This window comes from Megascapheus bottae, chromosome 29 (assembly GCF_031878675.1).
Source record: "Megascapheus bottae isolate mThoBot1 chromosome 29, mThoBot2.hap1, whole genome shotgun sequence".
Classification (NCBI taxonomy): Eukaryota; Metazoa; Chordata; class Mammalia; order Rodentia; family Geomyidae; genus Megascapheus; species Megascapheus bottae.
Window position 1 is genome coordinate 12,915,109 of NC_143537.1, and position 25,454 is coordinate 12,940,562.

General features: G+C 42.3%; 1 protein-coding gene across 1 annotated transcript in view; it reads right to left on the minus strand.

Annotated features, from left to right (window-relative positions):
* Gria1 (glutamate ionotropic receptor AMPA type subunit 1) overlaps window positions 1–25,454 on the minus strand; it is a 133,133-nt gene that overhangs the window by 20,642 nt on the left and 87,037 nt on the right. Inside the window, exons 10-11 of the mRNA XM_090321173.1 lie at window positions 21,445–21,643; window positions 13,578–13,825 (exon numbers count right to left, since the gene is read on the minus strand). Coding sequence (XP_090177299.1) covers window positions 13,578–13,825; window positions 21,445–21,643 — 447 coding nt within the window. The remainder of the gene's footprint in view (window positions 1–13,577; window positions 13,826–21,444; window positions 21,644–25,454) is intronic.

Below are 25,454 nucleotides of genomic sequence, written 5' to 3' on the forward strand. Positions count from 1 at the left end.
GTGGGGACAAAAAGAGAACTGGGCACAGCAGGGGATGCATTGGAGTGACTAAAAGGGAGGATCTAAAGGTTGTGTCCCCCCACCCCAAGTTCTTAATTCTCCTTTTGGCTGTGAATGATGACATCAGTGTTCTGTCTTCAAAAAGAAAGAAAGCTTTGTGGTTTGTTCTGCTCAGGTACAGATCCAGTTTGGGGTCAAGAGTGTGAAGAGATGTTTAGAGAAAAGTTTAAACAAATCCTTATGGAAAGAACTCCATGAGGGACTGTGTGAATATTGTTCCTTCCCCAGGAGATGCTCTGAACTTGACTCATCTCTTTTGTTCTAATGTCCTAGATGACTGAGTGTGACAGCCAATGATCTTCAAATATATAGTCAGTTCTCTGGAGCAGAGAAGATGCGTTCTGTTTTTTGAAGATCTTTTCTCTGAGCTGGGGTCAAAGCTCAAAGGGCAATGTCTGCCTAGTGAGTGGAAGGGCATGAGTTCAAACCCCAGTACTACTATACTCTTCATCCCCTCCCCACCAACAAAAAACCTGAGGCACAACAATTATTGCAGGATGTTCTATAGTGTGAAGGAATGTTTGGGAAAAAAAACCCATTTTTTCCTAGTCAGGTAAATGAATAGACAACATTAAATGTAGTAGCACCTATGTATCCATAACTCAGCTCTTTTGTAAACTATCTGGGATTTTTTTTGGGGGGGGTACCCGTCCTGGGGGTTTGAATTCAGAGCCTAGCTGCTGTCTGTGAGCTTTTTTGCTTAAGGCTAGCACTCTACAACTTGAACCATCCTCCACTTTTGGCACTTGATTTGGTGGTTAATTATACATGAGTCTCACTTAACTGCTTTAGCTGGCTTCCAACCATAATGCTCAGATCTCAGCCCCTGAGTAGCTAAGATTACAGGCCAGAGCTCTACCACTTGAATCACAGCTCTACTTTTGTAGTTCATTGGGGAGTCTTACAGACTCTTCCTGCCTGGACTGGCTTTGATGTTTGAACCTTAGCTCTCAGCCTCCTGAGGAGCTAGGATGACAGGCATGAGCCACCGGTACTTGGCACTGTTTGGGATTTAACAAGAAAGAACTAAAAAAGTCAGTAAAAAGAGCCAACAGGACCACTGGCTCAAGTAGAGTTAAAAGCTCTCTTACAGGGGGCTTGCTGTGGTTCAGGCACTATACCAAGCATGTCACCTGCTTTGATTTTCTTAATACCTCACCCCTGTATACCTGTCATAAGTTCTGCTACTTACATTCTACAAGTGTAGAATGATTTTAACACGATCAGTTGCACATCCTAGAAAATCCCTTCCAGCCCAAGCCAATCAAGAAGTTTGATGACATTGACTGGAAGCTCAGTCTTCCCATGTCTAACTTGGGAATTATTATATGCTCCTGCCTCAGTTGCCATTGCTTGGGAGTCAGGTAGGGTGAACCATGGAAAGTGACTTGACACCCGACTCTGAAGAGAAGTAGGTGGCCAGATTAGAACAGGCTATCCCAAGGCCTACTTTGCTACTTTGTGAGACTAGTTCTCTCAGGTACATTCATCTCCACAAATTTCCCTTCAATGAACCAAAACAGAACGGATGAAGCCTTCTTTCCTCATCGGGTCCTTCTTGAACTTGCACACTCCATCAAAGTAAACATATCACCTCCATCACCCATCCTTACTCTTTTTATTTGTCAGTTGTGGGGCTTGAACTCAGGACTTGGGCCCTGTCCCTGAGCTCTTCAGCTTGGTTAGCACCACTTCTGGCTTTTTCTATGATTCATTGGAGATAAGAATTTCCTGGACTTCCCTGCTAGGGCTGGCTTTGAATTGTGATCCTCAGATCTCAGCTTCCTGAGTAGCTAGGATTACAGGTGGGAGCCAGAGGCAGCCGGCCCATCCTCACCCTTTAAACCAATCAGAGAGCTCTTTATTATTAGAAGCCTTGGGCACTCAGCACCAGTGGCTGCTTGATGGAGGGTTAATGGAAAAGAAGAAGCAATTTTTCAGAATTCAGCAGAGATCACCGCCCCATTCCCACCCCCCCCTCAAACTGCACACTAACATTACAAAGCTTCTCATCCCACCACCACACTCCCGGCAGGTGGCCATAGAAAGCATTTCTAGGGCCCATCGGATCCTTAGCCTTGCTCCATATTGTGAGAAGCGGGAGTCAATGGCTTAGGTGTGTGTGTGTGTGTGTGTGTGTGTGTGTGTGTGTGTGTGTGTGTGTCTCACAGTGAGCCATATCTGGTGCTGCTTTTGCAGAATTGTTTGTCAGCAGCAGCCGGCACATGTGTCAGATACCTCCGGGACACAGCACAAAAGGACAGGAGGGAGAGCTGCCTTCTTGATGAATAGATGAATGGAACTGCCATTCAAGGATGTGAGCCAGCAAACTGGGCTCGATGCAGAAGTGTCTTTCGATGAAAGGAAGGAGAAAGCTGGGCTAGTTCTAAAGACAAGGCCATGGAGAAGGGGTGGCAGTGTAAACAGGATGCTGGGGCAGGACAATGAGGGTCAGAATGCTGGAGAATGATCTCTAGCTATTTAAAAAACTACTGAGCATGGGGACTGGGAGTTTGGCCTAGTGGTAGAGTGCTTGCCTAGCATGCGCGAAGACCTGGGTTCGATTCCTCGGTACCACATACATAGAAAAAAGCCAGAAGTGGTGCTGAGGCTCAAGTGGTAGAGCTCTAGCCTTGAGAAAGTCCAAGGACAGTGCTCAGGCCCTGAGCTCAAGCCCAGGCCTGGCAAAAAAAATCAAAAAACAAAAACAAAAAACTACTGAGCAAGCTGGGGGCACTGGTGGCTCATGCCTGTTATCTTAGCTACTCAGGAGACTGAGATCTGAGGATCATGGTTCAAAGCCAGCCTGGGCAAGAAAGTCCAGGAAATCTTATTTCCAAAGAACTACAAGAAAACTGGTGCTGTGGATCAAAATGGTAGAGCACTAGTCTTGAGCTGAAGAGCTCAGGGCAATGCCCGGGCTGAGTTCAAGCCCCATATCTGATAAAAACAGACAAAGAAACATCAAAAATCTACTGAGCAAGAGAACTTTTTTGGTCTGGAATATATATAAATATATATATATGTATAATGTATTTCAACATTATTTGCTATAGCTGCATATTAGTGGCTCATGCCTGAAACCCTACCTATTCAGGAGTTTGATATCTAAGGATCATAGCTCAAAGCCAGCCTGGGCAGGAAAGTCAAAGAGACTGTTATCTTCAATGAGCCACCAAAAAAAAAAAAGGAAAGAAAAAAGGCCAGGTGTGGGGCTGTGTTTCATAGAGCAGACCATTAGCCTTGATTGGAAAAGCTCAGGGACAGTGTGCAGGCCCTGAGTCCAAGCCCCAGAAGTGGCACATGGGGTGTGTGCAGACACATACACTTACACATTATGTTTGCTTTCTATGCTGCTTTTATCCTCTCCCTAACAAAATAATGCTGTAGTTAGAATTATGGTTTATGTGTCTATGTCTCCATAAATACATATCTATGGATAGACACACACGCATATACATTTATGTTAATATTTATGTACATATCCAAGAATGTGTGTGTCCTTTATGCCTGGCTTCTACAAATAAGCAATAAATACATAAAAAGAAAAATTTAGCTTTTTGAACTTAGCTTATCTCAGTCAATGAGCTGTTCTTTGATTCCATCCATTTCTCTTGAAATGGCATGGTTTGAGTTTTCATTTTCTGATTATATTTTTATTATATTCAAGTAGTTGAACAAAGGAGTTATCATTCAACAAATCTGTTTGTAAGTACAATGCATCTTATTTATTTATTTATTTATTTTTCCAATCCTGGGTCTTGAACTTAGGACATGGGCACGGTACCTGAGCTCTTTTGTCTAAGGCTAGTAATGGTTTACCACTTCAAGCCACTTCTGGTTTCCTGATGGTTCATTGGAGAGAAGAGGCTCACAGACTTTTCTACCCAGGCTGGCTTTGAAACATGATCCTCAGATCTCAGCCTCCTGAGTAGTTAAGATTATAAGTGTTGAATCATCAGTACCTGAATACAGGGTGAGAATTCTTCGTGGCATCTGTTTCTTTCTTGTATTACCTAAATCATAGACTGCATATAAAGAACTGCCTGATAAATAGTAATTGTAGTTATTATGTATTCTAGCGATTGTTCTATCATGTTGTGTCTTGGAATTATTGTCTCTACTCATAACTTTATTAATCATGAGTAGATCACATAGAACTCCTTGATCTCTTTCATTCATTTTCTTTTTTATTGCCGATTTTAAAAATGAATTAATAATTATTATCATTATTGTGTGTGTGCGCGCACGCACACATGTGCTGGCCCTGGGGCTTGAACTCAGAACCTTGTGCTCTTGCTTAGCATTTTGGCTCAGACTGGCACTCCACCACTTAAACCACACTACATTTCCCCCTGCATTTTCTTCCCCTGGCTCCTGGGACTGTTTGGTTCTTACATGCCTTGTACTAGATAATGCTAATCCTGGGAATGCCAAAGCCATAATGTATTCATTATTGCTCTCTTTAAGAGAACTTAATTTAGCATTTTGAGAATAAGATCCTCGAAATGTTGACAGAATTAATACGATCATGCTCCTAAACTTCCATCTGCTACCTTTAGGATGTTTATTGTAATTGCCAAAAACAGATGCATGGATTGGACGTCAGTTGGTTTAATTTTGTTGCATGGTATATATATATAGTGGGCCACTCTTTTTCCACTTTGCATGAATTAGACAGAGCAAAAGCAGAAAATGACTTGGTAATGAGTTTAGAAAGATCCCACATATGCAGAAGCTGGCCAGGTGACAAATAATGTGACAAGCAACCATTAGGGCTTTCTGGACTGCTAAATTCTCTAAGGTTCCTTGGGACTCTAGGCTTCTGGATTCACTGATCTATGTCTGGAAATTTTCTTCAACAAGAGGAGCATAATAGGAATGGGGAAAACTTCAGAGGATTTGTAGGTTGCAAACAGACTGTCTTGGACTAGTGCTATGAATTTGTCTGGGTAAACACTCGGCCTCTTGAGTAGCTAGGATTCTAAGTGTTGAGTTACCCAGCATGCTTTTCTTTATTGAATGAAATGAGAAGCATATAGGGTTTTGGAAAGCCTGGGAATCTTTTGGGGGTATCTTGGGTTCAATCTGTCAGAGGCAAGGAAACAAGGGAGACAGTGAAGTACATTGAACCGGCTGAACCCTTGTTCCAGGCCAAGCCTCTACCTCTGGGACAGCCATTGGATTCCTAAACCAACATGGTGGTAGTAGAGAATGGAGATGTAGGGGCTTGGAGGTTGTACAGACAGCAAGCTACTTCCCTTGGTGAAATTTCAGTTGACCTATTTCCATACTGGCCAGATAGGCCTAATATTCTGTGTGTGTGTGTGTGTGTGTGTGTGTGTGTGTGTGTGTGTATCTGCTATTTAAATAGAATAATGTAGCCGGGAATGTGGCCTACTGGTGGAGTGCTTGCCAAAGCATGCACAAAGCCCTGGGTTTGATTCCTCGGTACCACAAACAGAAAAAAAAAAGCCAGAACTGGTGCTGTGGTTCAAGTGGTAGAGTGGTAGCCTTGAGAAAGCTCAAGGCCATTTCCCAGGCCCTGAATTCAGGCCCCAGGACTGGCAAAAATAAATAAATAAACAAACAAAGAGGAGGACAACATGCACTTTTGAGGTGCCTGGAGTGGAGGGTGATGAAGAAAGGTTCACAATAAATGTTAACCATCACCACCTCTGGAATGCTAAGTCAAGCCCTTGCCAAGTATTCTGCCAGAATTTCCACACTGGATTATGGCACCAGTTTTCATGCTGTATAACACATGGTGCATCCTGACTGGAGAAAATTCTGTATCCCCGTGGCCTGCCGTCCTCCATAAGCATTAGGAAATACACATGAACCAACTCACATGGGTTCCCATCCCTTCTCTGTCCTCCTCTCTTCCTTTGTTCTCCTCCCCACTCCCTGCCCCTGACTTTGTCTCTGCTCTGCCCCTCCCTTCCTCTCTCTCCAGCTCTTCTGATGAAGTCATTTGAATCCATCCTCTTTGCTCAGAGGGCCTTGTTTCTGATCAGGCTTGACCCTGGAGGTCAGAGGTCATGCGGTTACCATGACAACAAGCATCCCTAGCTACCCATCAGGAATCATGGACCAATTGAAAGTGGCAGTCATTTCCCTGAGCTGTATTGTGCTTATCTACTCTGAACCACGATGAAAAGGGAGTTGACTACTTGTGAGAGAATAGGGATGGAGAGAAGGGGAGGAAACAATGTTAGTATTTTCTAAAATATGTTTCTAGCCTGTTCTTGGGAGGAGAGGTTTATGAATTGTTCTCAGAGTGAGACACTATGTTTCATATGGCTGATGAATGTGGTAGGGCTCATGGATTTCTTTCTTTTTTTTTTTTTGCCAGTCCTGGGCTTGAGCTCAGGGCCTGAGCACTGTCCTTGGACTTTCTCAAGGCTAGAGCTATGCCACTTGAGCCTCAGCACCACTTCCGGCTTTTTTCTATGTATGTGGTACCGAGGAATCGAACCCGGGTCTTCATGCATGCTAGGCAAGCACTTTAACCACTAGGCCAAACTCCCGGCCCCGGGCTCATGGATTTCTGATGAACACACTGGTTTTTCCCAAGAAAGAAAATGTCAAAGTAACTTTACAGAATTGTTATGATGATGATTGTGATGATGATGATGATTGTGATGATGATGATGATGATGATAGGGGTTTTTCTAATACTGGCTGGTGCTCTATCACTCAAGCCCCATCTCCACTTCTAGCTTTCTGCTGGTTTAATCGAGATAAGAGTTTCTTGGATTTGTCTGCTGGGGATGGCTTTGAACTGTGATTCTTAGATCTCAGACACAAGAGTAGCTAGGATTACAGGTATGAGCCATGAGGGCCCAGCTCAGAATCAGAATCATTATTATTCTGTGTTTTATTACTATTATTTTCTTAGTGCTGGTCTTGGGGCTTCAACTCAGGGCTCAGGTGCTGTCCTTGAGATTTTGTTTTTTCTCTCTCAAGATTAGGGCTCTATCACTTGAGCCACAGCTGCCTGTCACTTCCTATTCTGGTTTTACAAGTAAGAAAACGGAGCCTTATAAAGTTAAAGCTTTCTTGATTAACAAGGATGGACTGGTGGTGCCATAATGGGCCTTGCACCTAAACTGAGATCCATTCCAATGGTTCACAGCATTCCGTTTAGGTGATTTGCATTTTCCTTCTTTTCCTGCTCTGCCTCTTCAGGCCACCTCTGCATCTCTCTTCCTTCCTTCTTTCTTCCCTTCCCTTCTCCTTCCTTCCTTCCTTCCTTCCTTCCTTCCTTCCTTCCTTCCTTCCTTCCTTTCTTTCTTTTTGTCAGTCTTGGGCCTTGAACTTAGGGCATAGGCTTTCTCAAGGCTAGAGCTCTACCACTTGAGCCTCAGCACCACTTCTGGTTTTTTCTACGTATGTGGTACCAAGGAATCAAACCCAGGTCTTTGTGCAAGCCTTCTACCACTAGGCCAAACTCCCAGCCCTCTTCCTTATTTCTATTTCTCCTTTCCCCCCAAATAGGCTTCTATCTACCCAGAATACAGTCCTCCATGAACTTGCACAAATTGTGTACTTTTAGATCCTATCTTGAACCTATATAATCTGATCGTTTGACAAAACTTCAGGACTTAGAGTCTAAGAAAGGCCATTTAGATCAACTTTTCTAGGTAAAGTCAATAACACATTGAAGTTGAGAGATGATTAATTTTTTATTCCTTTAGCCAGGTGCAATCCAGACTAATAGTTCTTAGCTAATATTTAACTGCATTGGGGTATGTGTAAAGAGAGAAAAAAATACTAAATGAGAAAATGACAGTGAGAGTAAACTACTGACCAATTCTGACCTTCCTCCTCTCCTCTCCTCTCCTTTCCTCTCCTTACTTCCTTCTTTCCTTCCTTCCTGTCTCTTTTTCTGTCTTCCTGCCTCCCCTCCCCTCTCCTTCCCTTCTCCTCTCCTTCCCTTTTCTCTTCCTCCTCTCTCTCCCTCCCTCCCTCCCTTCCTTCCTTCCTCCTTTCCTTCCTTCCCTAGTACTGGGTCTTGAACTCAGGGCCTGGAACTTTCCCTTAAATTTATTCAGTCAAGGCTGATGCCCTATCACTTGAATTCCAGCCTTTTGCTTTTTAGTTTTTTTCCTGGTTAATTGGAGATAAGAGTCTCACAGACTCTTCTGCCTGAGCTGGCTTTGAGCCCAGATCCTCAGCCCTCAGCTTTTTGAATTGCTAGGATTACAAGTGTGAACCACTGGTGCCTGCCTAGCTAGCTAGCTATGTTGTATTTTCAGAGAAAAGAGCAGAAATGGCCAGGATAGAGTCATCATAGCACAAAGTGGAGAAAGCTGACTGACAGCTTGCTCTGGGCTGTGTGGTTCTAGGAAGACTACTTCCCTCATCAATTTTTTTGCCACTCCTGAGGCTTGAACTCAGGGCCTGGGCACTGTCCTTGGACTTTCTCAAGGCTAGTGATCTACCAGTTGAGCCACAGCACCACTTCCAGCATTTTTGGTGCATGTGGTACCAAGGGATCGAACCCAGGGTTTCATGCAGGCTGGGTAAGCACTCTACCACTAGGCCACCCTTTCAGACCCCCCCACCTCGCCAATTTTGTTTTTTTAGGTCAGAAGTAAAACTAAGGTAGCAAAATTATTGTTTGGTCCCAAGACCAACCCTTTGCTGTCCTGGTCAGTGTTTGTTAGTTGCTATCTGGTTAGTTCTTGAGCAAACACATACAGCTCTCCAGACACTTATGTAACAGACTTCTTTATCAAACTCCTAAGCTTCGAACCGAAGACTTTGACACAGACCAGCATTTCTCCTTTCCATCCCTTCCTATGAAGAACATGACAATGACCTTCAGATGACCTCTGTGCCTGCGATCCTCCTGTTTCTGATCTACCTGAGAGACATTGAGCCAGGTATGTAACAGAAGTCAAGTTCAACAAGGACCCTCATTGCCAAGGACTGCCCATAGCCTCTGCTGACATTAAAGCAAAGCTGTAGGAGCACTGAACATCCTTTACTAAACAGCTACAACAAATTGTTTCTAATTAGCCTGGAGCACCCCCCTTGTTTGTTCTGGTAAAGAAGCCCCGTATGTCATCACCTTTGCATTTCCTACTCTGTTCCTTCTCCTACTCTTCCGTCTGTCATAGTTCTCTTCCATGTTATGAAGGCAAAAACAAAACCAACCAACCAAACACACAAACAAAAACAACAAACAAAAACCTGGGCAAAATCCCCTCAGTCAAACACTGACTCTCTTCCTTTCAGGATTCGACTTTCTTTTCTTTTTGTTCGTAGGATTTGAACTCAGGGCCTGGGCACTGACTGTCCCTGAGGTCTACCACTTTGGGCCATAGCATCACTTCTAGTATTCTGGTGGTTTCTTAGAGATTAGAGTCTCATGGACTTTCCTGCCCAGGCTAGCTTTGAACCTCTTGAGTAGCTAGGATGACAGGTGTGAGCCACCAGTACCCAGGTAGGTTTTGACTTTTCTAACGGCACTATAAAAATAACAGGCATCTCTGTGACCCTGCTCAGGTGCTGTAGTGGGTTCTGTCCATGCTGTGGAGATCAGGGTTCTATACTGTTCATAGCATGTCTATCTACATGGCTAAGCATGGCAGTTTGTGTTGGGAAGTCCTTTCTGAGTGCCTACAAATCATCGAAGTGCATTGTGTTCCTGATCCCCTTAGCCCATCCATCTGGCGTGGACAAAACTCACCGATGTAAGACAAACACAGCATGATCGCAAGGACAAGAGAAGAATTCATGTAACCAGAGGCCCAGTTAAAGACCAGACTCTGGCCAATGTCCTAGCTAGGGTATAAGTCTCAGTAAATCCAATCGACTCTTCATGGATGGATTATGAAGAAGAGCCACGAGCTGACATTTTAGTGTATAAAATGGGCCATCGACCCTTCAATTGGAAATCTGAATGTATTTTCTCTAACAAGAGAGAACATTCATCATGATAAATGAGATTTCCAGTTTAGACCAGCAGATACTGTTGGCTGGCAATAAAAGGCCTAATAGATCACGACTAGCAGATTTACAAGTTACCTTTTCCTAGTGATTGGAATTGGCCATACAGGTCTTTAGCCACAACCAAAGGGTTTCTGAAATATAACTCAGACCCTTGCCCAATTCTTCACATGCAGTGACAGCCAGAAACCAGCATCTGTTTCAGAGAAACACCACCTGTCCAAGTAGAAAATCATGTATTGAACCATCTCTTTTCGTTAGACTATTTGTTTCCAGAGCAGAAGAGATAGAGAGAGAGAGAGAGAGAGAGAGAGAGAGAGAGATAGAGAGAGAGAGAGAGAGAGAAAATATCACTAACAGAGTCTTTTATTGGGCTGTGGAGATGGTGGCTTGCTTTCTGCCAAGAAGACCTGGCAAGTTTTAGAGGAATCATTGAGCCTGATATATCAGTGCTTTTTTTTTCTTTTTTGGATTTTCTGAGGCAGAACTGGATCATCACCCTAGAAGTATTTGAGTATTTGGAACAGAACAAACACCCACAGATGTGGAAAGATCTGGCTTTAGTTTGAGCAAATGATAGGAGAGTTCTGCCAGAACTCTTTTTGTTGTTGTTGTTATTTTGTTTTTAGATTTTGCTTTTTGTTTTGTAGTTTGCTTTTTGGCTAGTTTTTTTTTGGGGGGGGTTAATGCAAGTTCTGGCATTAAGCCTGGCAAACATCTGCATATATATATATGTATATATGTATCTCAACTTCAAAGTCTCGCCTCTTATACAGCAGAAGAAAAACTTGTGACAATGCCTGGAGCGCAACAAAGTACATTTCTGCATCACACACTCTTCTGCATCGTTTTCAACCTTCTGAGTGGTGGGATTGTCTTTAAAATGTAGTGGCTATAATTTAAAACCACATAAAGATCAATACATCTCCTCTACCCGACTAGTGTTAATCTTCTAATAGCCCTTGGCAAGGGGATTCTCCAGAAATTGGACACCCTAGCTTGTCCTTCTCCTTATTCTCCTACTTCTTGTCATTGCGGAATGTTCTTCTGGAATAAAATCAATCCTTGTAAGATGGCTGGAGCAGATATGTGTGTGTGTGTGTGTGTGTGTGTGTGTGTGTGTGTGTGTGCATGCGTGTGTGTATGTGTGTGTGTGTTTCTGTCCACGGTGACTGTATTGGTGAAATGTTATTATTTGGGGTGTGTGTGGTGATGGAAACCTGGTATGTGTGAAAGAGATACAGAGATAGGGAGGAAGGGAAAGAAGGAAAAAAAGTGGAAGAGGTGAGTGTGTGTGAGAGAGAGACAGAGAGGGAGAGAGAGATTTTGACATAACATTTTCTGGTATTTTTTGGTATTACTACAGTATGTGTTGCTAGACACATACTGAATTTTGAATTTACAGAGGAAAAGTGTAATTGTATATGGAGCAAAGGCACTTTACTAGAGACTCAAGGCACTCTTAGGATGGATGGATGTTGCTTTTTTTTTTTTTCTTTCAGTTAGGGACAATAATGGCTCCTTGGTTACCAGAGTGAGAGAGCACTGTGAGAGGGTAGGATCACGTGACCACCAGTCCTGTAATCTTGACTGATAGATCAGTTATCAGTGAGCTGTAATTGAGACACGTTCCCTTTCATTTCTCATTCCCTATTTCTTGCTCTTTCATTCTCAAAATCAATAATAAAATAAAAAAGCTTGTGATCCCTTTTACAGGGATTTAAGGGAAAATAAGAAAAAAAAAGAATTTGGATTTTCTTTACTATAGAGTTGAACATTATTGTCAGCTTTTATCTAAAAAAAGAATCTTTGAGCATGGGGGGAAAATAAAGTCCATAAAGCCATGCTAGTACTTTCAGAGGCATAGTTCCTATTATTTATTCATTTATTTATTTGGCCAGTCCTGAACTCAAGGTCCGGATGCTGTCCCTGACCTCTTTTCTCATGGCTAGAGTTCTACCCCTTGAGCCACAGCACCACTTCTGGCTTTTTCTGTGATGAACTGGAGATAACAGTCTAATAGACTTTCCTACTCAGGCTGGCTTTGAACTGGGATCCTCAAGATCTCAGTGTTGTGAGTAGCTAGTATTACAGACCTGAGTCATGGGTGCCTGACTTAGTTCCTGCTTCTATTTTTCTTTTCTTTTCTTAGTAGTGAGGCTTCAACTCTGGGCCTAGGCGTTGACCCTGAGCTCTTCAGCTCAAGACTAGCACTCTACCACTTGAGTCACAGCACCATTTCTAGCTTTTCCTGTATATGTGGTACCAAGGAATCAAACCCAGGGTTTCACGCATGCTAGGCAAGCACTCTACCACTAGGCCACACTCCCAGCCCCAAGTGCCTGATTCTGAAAAGTGAAACTTGTTTATGATCACCTTTTGCCTTCTGAGAGGTGAGTAGAGGCTCAAGGCTTTGATAGTTGTCTTTATATCAATGACTTGATTTATTTGGCCCAAAAGCATAGTAATGGGAGAACTGGGCTTGAGTCCAGTCTCCTGCTGTAAATGGTGCTGTGGGCCATAAAGCCCCGTGAGGCTTTAGAATAAATTATCTTCATGGGTTATGAGTCAGACAGCCTGGCCTTGAGATCTAACCTTCCTAGCTCTTGTCAGGCCACTCAAATCTACCTCTGTGATTCTTCATCTTTAAAACTGGGATAATGATACTATGGAGGGATGAAGGGGCATTATTGGAGATAATGTACATGCCACAGTACGTGCTATTTGGACTTGATGTGGTTGGCTCTTACTATAAGTTAAAAACCGTTTAAGGGCATGACACTTGGCTCGTAGATTCATGTCTGTCAAAAATCCCTGATTTTTTTTTTTTTTTAAAGTTGTCACCTTGTTCTGAGCCTCTGTGTGTGAGACAGTATTGGCAGACCGGATCTGTCCATCTGTCCTGGTGACTTGCTCTCTTAACTTTTGACATCTAAGTCCTTTAGATCAAATGATGGTCTCGGATCCATAAAACCGTCAACGAATCAGAACATTGCTGTCAAGAATTCAGTGCTCTTCCCTGGCTACTCGTTTAATGTGAGTGATTTGGGTCATGGTTCAATCCACTTGAATTCTCCTTTGGACCACGTGTTTCTGGTTTTGTTGGGAAACAAATAGTAGACACATCATCATCTCCTGTCAAAGAATCAGCTGGAGAAGTCTGTGGATGGTCTAGATAGATGCAGGGGTATCTGGTAAAGGAGGTGGTGGTGGGCTGGGGACGAGGGTAACGTACTATACCACCAAAGCACAAGGTTTAACCACACTCAGAGGCGGAGGGGTAAGGCAAAGCGTTGGGGACAGAACACACTGGCAGTGACAATTCCAAGCAAGCTGAGGTTTCCTCTCCCACCACCCCCAGGCGGTGGGGGGTGGGGAAGGATAGAGGGGGGATTACATTTCCAACCTCAGGGCTGAAGATCTCAGGTTGGCTGGAATCTTCCAGGCCCACTGGTGTTTGAAGAAGAGCTGCCTGGATAACTGTTTCAGTCCTGAGATGGGAAGGGTGGAAGGGAAGGGTGTGGTGATAGGAAAAACAGCCAATGTGGGTTACTTACCTCAAGGCCGACCCCTTGGGTGTAGCAATTCCATAGCCTTTGGAGTCCAAGTTACCTCCCACTTTCATGGTGTCACAGGGCTTGCGTTGCTCGATGTACTCGTTCATGGTGGATTCCAGGAGATAGGCGTATTTGCCTTTGGATTTTCGCACTCGGATCATTCCCTCTTCAGTGGTCCGAACAAACACAGAGGGTTCTGCGGATTTCATGTATGTCCACATCTTCTCGAACACGGCGATTTTAGATCTCTGGCAAGGGTGAGGGGGAATGGGGATGGGGATAGGAACAAAGGCAGAAGGAAGTTGTTGGCTGTGCTTGAATGGAGATGGGAACACACACACACACACACACACACACACACACACACACACACACACACTTCTGAAGTTGGGTAGGGGGAGACTGAAATAATTCAGTGCCTGTATGACTTTTTTGGGGGGGAGTGGGCAGCCCTGGGGCTTTAAACTCAAGAGCTTGGGCACTGTCCTTGAGCTTTCTCAAGGCTAGTGCTCTATCACTTGAGCCACAGCACCACTTCCAGCTTTTTCTTTGTATTTGGTAACTGAGGAATCAAACCCAGGGCTTTGTGCATGCTAGGCATGCACTTTACCACTAGGCCAAACTCCCAGCTCCCTTACAACTTTTAAAGATATTGCAGAACTTTTTTGTGATCGGAATCAGGCCATATCTATACTGTCTGAAAGAGGTAGAGAGCTGAATATCAGAGGAATCGAATTTCCATACTGGAAAACAATACTGACCCTAGGGTTTATAGATTGCCAAATTCCACTCATCCCATATTGCAATATCTACCCTCAGAACGCAATTTATTATCCGATAAAGGTAACAGCTTAGGGCAAAATATTGTCACTTGTTCATAGTTTTAAAAAACCTCTAAATCAGCTATGTGCTAGTGGTCACATCTGTGATCCAGGCTACTCAGGAGGCTGACATCTGAGATTGTGGTTCAAAGCCAGCCTGGGCAGGAAAGTCCATGAGCCCTTTATCTCCAATGAATCTCCAAAAAACCAGAAGTGGAGCTGTGGTTCAAAATGGTGGAGTACTCGCTTTGTGCAAAAAAAGCTCAGGGACAAAGCCTAGACTCTGAGTTCAAGCCCCACAACAACAAGCCTCTGAATCAAATTCTTTTCTTCCTAATTCACCTTAGTTTTTATTTCCTTTGGCATGTTGTTTGGGTTGTTTACTTCAATTGGCTCCTTTGGTCCAATAACTATTTCCTTCTTTCCTGGGATAGAGTACATCTTACCTTTTTAGTGAGCCTACACTGTTACATATGGAAATTTGAAAGAGTCCTGGTCCAAACCCCCAGAAAATGAGAGTCAGTCATATGAGAGATGATATTTCCTGTGAATGTATTTCAGACCATCTGGAAAACATACTTTGGGATAGATAGGGCTAAGTCATGTTACCTGTGTAAGAATCAACTTCATACGAGGTAGTGGGTGTTTCTTAGAGTTTACCTGAGTACCTTGAATGTAACAGTAGGTCCTTAATGAAAGTCTATGACTTAGGATCCTGAATTTATAATGTCATCTCACAAGCTCTTTCTCAAGGGAACTCTTTCCTAGAGCTTTGTTGGAATGTGGCTTTTGAAAAAAAATTCTTTGAAATAGAAAGGGGTAAATATTAATTTTTAAAGGTAATTCCAATGAGAGGCATACAATTGATATAATTTAGTGGTTACAGAAGTTGACATATTTAAGCTGGGGGTGGTGACTCATGCCTGTAATTCTAGTTACTCAAGAGGTTGAGATCTGAGGATCATGGTTCAAAGCCAGCCCAGGCACTAAAGACCATGAGACTCTTATCTCCTATTAACCACTAGAAAACTGAAAGTGGCACTATGGCTCAAGGGGTAGAGTAGTGCCTTGAGCTGAAGAGCTCAGGGATAACGCCCAGGACCAGGGGTAGTGTCTTGAGCTGAAGAGCTCAGGGACAGTGCCCAGGCCCAGAGTTCTACTAGGCTTTTGGAGTGCATCAGAAAGAAATGCTGGGATTATTTTTGGTATCAGGTCAATAAATTCTTTTTGATCAAAAAATTTTTATTCTACATACATTATATTATTCTTTTCTGTGTGTGTAAGTTTTTTGTTTCTTTTCCTTTAGGCTGGTCCTGGGGCTTGAACTCAGGGCCTGGATACTGTCTCTGACCTTTTCCCAGGCTGCTATTCTACTATTTAAGTTCATAACTCCATTTCTACCCCCCCCTTTTTTGTAGTTAACTAGAAATGAGAATCTCATGGTCTCTCCTGCTTAGGATAGCTTTGAACTGTGATCCTCAAATATCAGCTTCCTGAGTAGCTAGGATTACAGGCAAGAGCCATCTGTGCCTGGCCCAGATACATTTCTTTGATATTAGCCCACATCATTCATTGGCAACATACTGTCCTTTGAGCCAGTTCATGGATGAGATATTTGGGACTCAAAAAAAATTCCAGGTTTTACAGGATAAAATATTGGAAATAGCTACTGAGAGTTTTAGGGAGGCATTTTGGTATGCTGAGTTATAGTTTTTTAATAGCCCAATCTTAGATGAACACATTTATTCATTTTACAATATGCTTGGGCTCGGAATTAGCTAGCTCTGGGTTCGAATTTAAATGCTGCTTAGAAGTCATAGCTATCTCTATGGAAAGAATTCCTTTCCATTTGGGAATAGTGATCTTTTATTTTTTAATACAATTTTATTGTTATTATTAAGGTGTTGTACGAAATGGCTACTGTTTTATCAGCTAATAAGTACATCTCTTTTCTTTCTTTCTCTTTCTCTTTTTTTGTTTTGTTTTGTTTTGTGGGTCATGGCACTTGAACTTGGCCTGGGCACTGTCCCTGAGCTCTTCAGCTCAAGGCTACTACCCTGTCTCTGGGCCTTGGAGTACATCTCTTTTTTGAACCATGTCATCCCTTCCTTTGCTTTGCCCCAGTTAACTCCTCCTGTCTCTGCCCACAAGTTGCATTGTTCATTTTCCACATTATGTCTACTGAAGATCATGATGTCATTTGTTTACCCTTTCTCCTTCCATTTCTGCACCCTCCCTGGCCCCTATAAGACAGAAAAAGGAGAAACGAAATAACACACAACAAAAACAAACAAGCAAAAGACAAAAAGCAAAAACAAACACCCAGCAGCAAGCAGCAAAACAAAACAAAAAGAACAACAGCAAAACCCATGTTTCCATTTCCTCAAATTTGTTTCAGTGAATAGCATTTTAAATGCTCAGAGGTGTTACACTTTTGGGTGCCTCCCCTAAGACTATCTTCCTTTAGTCTCACTGTGGGACATCATAATCTTGCATTCCCTTGCTAGCTTGATCCTATGTCTTTCTAGTACCTTTTTTTATTTTTAAAGATACATCATTCAAGCAACAGTGTCAAGGTGTGAGACAAAGAAAGAAAGGGAGGAAAGATAGGAAGGATTTCATGAACTGAGGAGAAAATACCCACAGCCCCAAATGTATTTAATATTCCCTCCCAGGAAACTGTGAAATGTAGAAAATTCAGCTGTGACCAAATTTGCATAAAACCGACCAGCCATAAAACTGACAAAAACACACAGCAGGGAAATTTGCAAGATGTGATTGGATCTGACAAGATGGTCACAGCAGGAATTTGGGTTGTGGACAGGCCAGAGTCAAAGGAGTTCCTTGAGGGGGTAGCAGTATGCAGCAAATTAACACATCCCTTCAGCCTCACACTCATGCCCCAGACACAAGAGAGCTATGTTCACAGGCCCTAGAGAAGACTACCAGGAACATCAGATCTCGGGGGATGGGAAAGGGAGCATGAATGGCTGGGAATTGTTAGAAAGAGACCCCAGGTATTTGCCCCTGGATCTTTCCTATCATCTATAGCTCCCTTGGCTCTCACACATGTTAATTAAACTGTCGATGGAATATTAAGTGATTCTGGTTTGGGGATGCCAAATAGCTCTGGGCCTACCATGACGACTGAAAACCAGATTCTTTAAATGATGGCGGTGGAAGAAATTCTAGCCTATTTCTTCCTTATTCTTGTGGGGTAGGGGGCGGGGAGGGCATGATATAGCTCTCTATCAACAAATGTCTAGGTGAGATCGAAGGTCAGAGTATCAGAGATGGAAGGACTCAATGTACATAGCAGTAATTCTGTAAGAAACTGGTCAGGTGCCAGTGCCTCATTCCTGTAATCCTAGCTACTCAGAAAGCTGAGGTAGGAGGATTGAGGTTTGAAGACAGCCTGGCAAAGAGAGTCTGTAAGACTCATCTCCAATTAACCAACCCCCCCCCCCACAAAAAAAAGTTTAAGTCCCAGGACTAGCACCAAAAAATGAAAGAGAGAAATTGAGTCCTGTCATATAACTCTATTTTCTAATGCCATGCAGTTTGTTGTGACTAGAACAAGGAGAAATACCCTGGTCCCCTAATGGCATACCTGATACCTTTTCCACCATAACCCTCTGTATCCTTCATTTTAGAGTTTTGTTGTTCTTGGAGCTTGAACTGATGGCCTGGGCATTTTCCCTGAGCCTCTTTGTGCTCAAGGCTAGTGCTCTACCACTGAATCCATAGGGCCATTTCTGGTTTTTGCAGAGTAGTTTATTGGAAATAGGAGACATTGCCTTTTCTGTCCAGGCTGGCTTTGAACCACGATCCTTAGACCACAGTCTCCTGAGTAGCTAGGTGTGAGCTACTGGTGCCCAGCTTAGGGTGATTTTGTGTGTGTGTGTGGGGGGGGGTGGACATTGTCCCTGAGCTCTTCAGCTCAAGACTACCACCTGCCCTCAAGCCAAGCCCCACTTTTCATTTTCTAGAGGTTAACTGGAGCTAAGAGTCTCCGGTCCTTGTGTGCCTGGGCTGGCTTTGAACCTTGAACCAGCCTTCTGAGTAGCTAGGATTACAGACATGAGTCACTGAACCAGCTAGAGTAATCTTTTTAAGAATACTTGTCATAACAGAATGAGGAAACTCATATTTGATAGCTACCAAGAATATGGGCATCATAATTTCCCTGAATCTCAGTTTCTTATAGACAAGAAGATGACATCTATTTTGTATTTAGTTACAGGTAATACATTTGGGGACTGAGCCATCTCTGTGAGACAGAGAAGCCATGACTGTTTTGTGAGTTTCATGGTTCCCGAATGGCTTTGAGATCTAGGACACAGTATTGGCTTTATGGACAACTACTGAGTTCTTTGGCTGTAGGATAACATGTCAGAAATATCATAATGACATTAGATATGGTTTTTTTTTCTCTCTAGCTGGTGAGTCTTAAACAAGTCAAGATAGTCTCTCATTGATGGGTTTTGACCAGGCAACCAACCCTCTGGTGCTTTTTGTTTCTAAGGATTGAAAAAAAAAATGGATGATTTTATTTTTAAGCTTTGGAACTGGTATCAATAGTAATAAAGATTTGGTGCCTTTTCCTGAACACAAAGCTTACAATGACAACACTATCAAACATCACCAGGGATTTTGTCCATGAACTCAGCCTGAGAACAAGCACTCTAACTTATTGCCTTTTTGCTCAAGGCTGGTGCTCTACCACTTGAGCCATACCTCTACTTCCGGCCTTTTGCTGGTTAAGAGTTTCATAAATATTTCTGCCAGGCTGACTTTAAACAATCTTCAGAAGTCAGCCTTTTGAGTAGCTAGGATTACAGCATCTAGCTAATGGTTATTATTATCATTATTATTGTTATTTTTTTTATCATAGCTTCATATCAACTCAAGATGAACATGCTTAAGGTTCAGGATTTCTAGCTTCTCCTCATATTGTTTGAGTTGCTCCACTTTTCCTAGGATGTATTCATCCTACTTAGGCTAGACGTGTTTTCCTGGAACATCCATCTTTCTTCTGATTGGTTTCCCAATGCTTGAACTTCCTTGAAGTAACAGTAGCAAGCAGAGCCTCTATCACTGCTATTTTTTTTCCTATGTGTTTCCAGATGCTTTTACTTTCATTTAATCTTATTAAGACTTATGAGATGGAACTTTTTTTTTTTTTTTGGAAGTCATGGAACTTGAACTCTGGGCCTGGGTGTTGTCCCTGAGCTTTTCAGCTCAAGGCTACCTCCCTATTCCTTGAGCCACAGTACCACTTCCGGTTTTCTAATGGTTAATTGGAGATAAGACTTTCACGTTCTTTAGTGCCCAGGCTGGCTTTGAACTGTGATCCTCAGTTCTCAGCCTCCTGAGTAGCTAGGATGACAGGAATGAGCCACCAGCGCCTGACTGAGAGAGATACTTTCAATCCCCATTTTTATAGAGGCATAAAATGGCATTGAAGGGGTTAATATGCAGGACAAAAGAGTCTATTTGGTGGCTGTCATTTGTGGGACTTGTACTCTGGGCCTGGGTGCTGTCCCTGAGCTCTTCAGCTCAAGGCTAGCGCTCTACCACTGAGCCACATCGTCACTTCTGGTTTTCTGGTAGTTCATTAGAGATAAGGGTCTCAGGAACTTTCCTGCCCAGGCTGATTTTGAACTGTGATCTTCAGATCTCAGCTTCCTGAGTAGCTAGGATTACAGGTATGAGTCTCTAGTGCCAGGCTGAGGGTGTCCTTAGCTCCCTGCCTGAATTCATTCTCTTCAGCTCAAGACAAGTCATTTCCATCTCTCCTCCTCTCTCTCCCTTCCTCTTTCACTACTATCCACTTTGTCCCTCCTCCCTTTGACTGTCCCTCCCTCCCTCTCTTCTCCTTTGGCACTGTTTAATAATATATTACTTATTCCCATCATTTTCCCAGTACATATGGCCTTATCCATCCAGCAAACAGTCTGAGATTCTGCTGTGAGGTAGGAGGAAATACAAAGATCATCAGATCTGCACTTCATCCATAAATTGTTCCAAACGGATCACTAATTAGTCTCTAGAGTCCTTATGAGAGCCAGAAGGGCATTGTAATTCATGTTCTTCTCAGCCCTCACAGAAGGCACACAGATCGCTATATGGCAGGGGTCTAAATGAGTGCAGGAGCTCTGATGCTGCTACAGATGGAGCTTGTTGAGACTGATTTGGGAAAAGAGAAGGGGAGACAAAAGAGAGTGATGCAGTGTGTGTGTGTGTGTGTGTGTGTGTGTGTGTGTGTGTGTGTGTGTGTAGTACTTGGACTTGAACTCAGGGCCTTATACACTTCTTAACTTTGTGGTTGTTGTTGTTCAAGGATTGAGTTCTACCAGTTGAAACAGATCTCCACTTCCTAATGAAATACTTAGGAAAACCAACCCAACCCCTATCTATGTAATCAGTGGATGCTAATAAAAATGTGGAAAAGAAAGAAAAGCTGTGTGTACAAAGTTGAGCCATGCTCTGAGTTTGTCTGACTTGTTTTTAGTGAAGCAGCTACTCTGGCTCTCTCCTTCCTTCCTTCCTTTCTTTCTTTCTTTCTCTCTCTCTCTCTCTCTCTCTCTCTCTCTCTCTCTTTCCTTCTTTCTTTCTTTCTTTCTTTCTTTCTTTCTTTCTGTCTGCCTTTCTTTCTTTCTTTCTTTCTTTCTTTCTTTCTTTCTTTCTTTCTTTCTTTCTTTCTTTCTTTCTTTCTTTCTTACTTTCTTTCGGGTGCTGATACTGGGGCTTGAACTTAGGGCCTGGATGTTATTTCTGAGCTTTTGTGCTCATGGCTAGTGCTCTATCGCTTGAGCCACAGCTCCACTTCCCTCTTTTTTGTGTGTGAGATAAGAATCTCACAGAACTTTCCTGGCTTTGAACCCCAATCCTCAGATCTCAGCCTCCTGAGTAGCTAGGATTATAGATTTGAACCATCAGAGCCTGGGTAGGAGGTCATTTTTTTTTTAATGAGGATATATTTTTTTTAATGATTGTGGCAGTACATTTTGGGGAAAAAGCTTTTGGAGAAGAAATCTCTTTACCCTGAAGAACTCCTTGGTGGATCCCGCTTCTAGTGTCCCATAGGCAATCTCTGTCTGTTTAGCGAGGTCCTCTGCACTTTCAATTGGGGACACCATCCTCTCCACAGTCAGGAAAGCTGCCAGATTGGCTGTATATGAGGAGATGATGATCAAGGTGAAGAACCACCAGACGCCACCAACGATGCGACCAGACAGGGACCTAGAGGCCAAAAGAAGTAAAAGAAGCATCAGAGGTATGGGCATCCATTGCAGAAGGCTGTGGGAAGAGGAGCTGAGAGCCAGCAGCCTGAGCAATGTCGGCAGAACTGTCAAAGTTGATTGCACTCTTTCTCCTCTGTCAGCAAGAATCCAAATGTAGAAGAACTGGAGAGTTCCTTCGCTCTCGCACATAGGGAGGTGGTGTGTGTGGGGGGGTGGGGAATGGGGGGGTCCCTGCCCCTTCAGGGATGATGAAGTCCATGAGCATGGAGTCACATTCTCTTTACACTTGCACACGCATAAAGATACATGTCAGCAAGAACACTTGTGTGGTACATGTCTAGAGAAAGCCTGGATGTATAGAAGCAACCTTTCAAATGCAAGTTCACTCCAAATATTTGTGTGTTATGTCTAGATATCTATACCAATATATACAACCATATATCTAAATATATTTATGCATAGCTAAATTTACATACAATATTTTGTATTGCATTTATATACATATATATACACATGTATATGTATATAGATACCTAAATATATATTTAGGATATATTTTATATATAACATATGAATATATATACACATATTTATATACATCTAAACATATTTGTCTACCTAAATATATACTTATATTTTGATATATCTGGTTATCTAAATGTATATTTACATATTCAGCATATACATAGTTAAATGATCTAAATATATATTTTGAAATCTATTTCTACATATTCTATATGCATCTATTTATATATCTATTAAATATGTATTTATGTAAAGATATATATGTAAAGATTCATATATGTTCATATGCATATTGAACACAAATGTAATCCTACACCATGTAAAATATGGACATGAACATATTGTTTGGCTACTATCTCATCATTTCTGTTTGGTAAAGGACAGCAAAACTGCAGCCTAGAAGGAAGGGAAGGGAGATGATATTGAAACTAGAATAACTATATTTCAGTCACTATAGGAAATGTACTATGAAACATAGGCATAATCTTCTGGTACCCCACTGCCACAGAAAAAGTCAAGAAAGGCAAGTACAAACTGGATGTTGTTGGCTCCATACCTGTCATCCAGTCTCCTTAGGAGCCTGGGATCTGAGGACTGTGATTCGAAGCTAGCTTTAGCAGGATAGTCCATTATACTCTTAATCTCCAAAGCCATAAGTGGAGCTATGGCTCAAGTGGTAGAGTACTAGGACAGTGTTCAAGCCTTGAGTCTAAGCCCCAGGACACACACACACGCACACACACACACACACACACACACACAGAGGTGAACACAACAATCATATGTGAAATAATGAGTTTTTCCTTGACATACTCATGTCAGATGCAGAGAAACTTGACTAGCCAATGATCGCTCCGATTTTGCTAGGGTACTTAGAAATCTCTAGGTTCCCACAGACAATACAGGGTGATCTGCACACTGTATTGGGGGTACTTTTAATGCGATGGACAGACACAGCCTTTACTCATACTGAACCACATAGTGACAAAGTCATTTACATCCTATTCCTCTTTATATCTCACTCCAATGATTAAGGAAGTCTCTCCCTACAGATAATGTATTTTTAAGCCCTTTCTAAGATGTGCTCTGACAACTTCAGGCTAAGAGCCTTTAACAGATGACAGTACTTACACTAAAACCTCCCATTTCACAAGCATTGAGATCACCAATTCAGCCTGTGAGCCCTAATAGCTAAAGAAGCTCAAGCATTTTGTGTCATGCGTCGTTCCTACATCACATTAGATTCACTCTAGGCCTAAAATTCACTGCAAAAATCATGACAAAAGGATGTATATTTTCTCTCCTGCGTGGAAGTTTGATTGAATTTATAAATTCAGGTAAACATATGCAGGTCATGTGAATATGTTCACAAGTGTATTGATTAAAGTATGCTATATGAAGGGGAAGAACTTCTTTGAATAACTAATTTACAGTCTAAGAAAATAAATACCAGAAAGCTAGAATTTGAGGTGTGGGGGGGGGGGAGGGATGAGGGAACATGGAGAAGGATAGACAAATGAAGAGAGGAAAGGTGGGTAAATTCAAGTTGTAATAATTAATGTATATATGTAAAATGGAACAAGGAAAATTGAGGGGAGGGGTGGGGTTGGGAGAGATGGGGGAGAGAATAAATGACTCAAAATTGATACATTGAGTTGAAACTTCTTTGTAGCAACTCCTTAAGGATAATAAAATCGTGATCCTAAAAATACCATTCATAAATAAAAATAAATTCTCAATGGATGCTTGTTATTATTTGCTCTGTGGAAAACAGTTCTAGATGCTTGTCATTAAGAGGAAACCAGAGATGGTTAACTTGTTCAAACAAGTGAGACCAGCAGGGTGGAACAAAATGGTGAAGAAAGCAGAGGAGCAGTCATGGAGAGATGCTTTCATTGGGAGGTTGATGTCCCCTTACTAGAAGCATTAAAAAAAAACATTCCAGGAAATAAAAAACCAGGAAGGCATTTTTTAATTTTTAATTTTTGTGTTAATTCTGAGACTTGAATACAGGGACTGTCCCTGAGGGTTCCCCCCTGCCCCGACACACACAATGCCAGCACACTCTACTACTTGAGCCACGGCACCATTTCCAGCTTTTTGTGGTTCATTTTTTTCTTCCCTGATTGGTTTTGAACCATGATCTTCAGTTCTCAGCCTCTAGAGAAGCTAGGATGACTGGTGTGAGCCACTGGCTTGCGGAAGGTATTTTTGATGAATAGGTATGGTGGCCATGTTATTCTTGTTATCTTGGGAATGAGAGATCAGTGTCCCTATTTATGCCATGGCTGACTTGGTGGCTATTCTCAGTCCCCTAAGGGATACAACTCTAAGAAGAACAAGGAACTCAAATATCATTTGGGGTTTAGGACCGACCCATAATCACATTCCTTTCATCTCTGATATTCTACAATTAAAAAAAAAATCCTAGGCAGGTAGACCAGATGCCTGGCTTTTGTGGACCAGCACAATGTAACAGATATATCATGGTAAATCAGTCTCTCTTAGGCTCTTGGATGAACATGAATTTGAATTCAGAATCCCACTGGGTTTTGAATTAAGTGACTGGTCTAGTGTTCTTTCCATTGCAGGAAGTGGCAGATACAAATATTTAGACCATGCTCAGAATAAGGTCATTCTCCTCAATCTGGACGTCTGAACTGGACTTCCTGCTTCCATTCAGCCCTGTGTGTCCTCACAGCTCCGCTTAATCACCTCTCCACAAAACATCCTGAAAGATCACTTGAACACTATTGATTACATCATGTCGATTCCTTGCTAAAAGCTCACAAAAGCCTTCTTATTAACACTTGGAATAACATTCAAACCATTTGGGGACCTTCTAGGCCCCAGGGCTCATTCTCCAATGTCATTCCATGATACATTTCTACACTAGGCAGTGTTGATCATTACTTTGTCCTTTTGTATGCAAGAAGCTCTTTTCCTTAGCATATGCTGTTCTGGGTCCTAACCAATGCATCAAGTGCCACATCTCCTTCAGACCTCATTACAGCTATCATGGTGTTGGAATTTAAAAGCAATACTTACTACAAATAGTTCTCAAGGCAGTTGAGATCTGACTGCTGTGAAGATAAAGGAACCTTGCAGTTCTTTTATTCAATATTGTCTTTATGGTCAGCATAGGGTAGGCCTTCAATAACAAATGAGTGTATGACTGTAACCTTCCTTTGTTTTATAAATATATACATATATATAATTTACTTATTGTTATTATCAAGGTGATGTACAGAGGGATTACAATTACATGAGTCAGGTAATGAGTA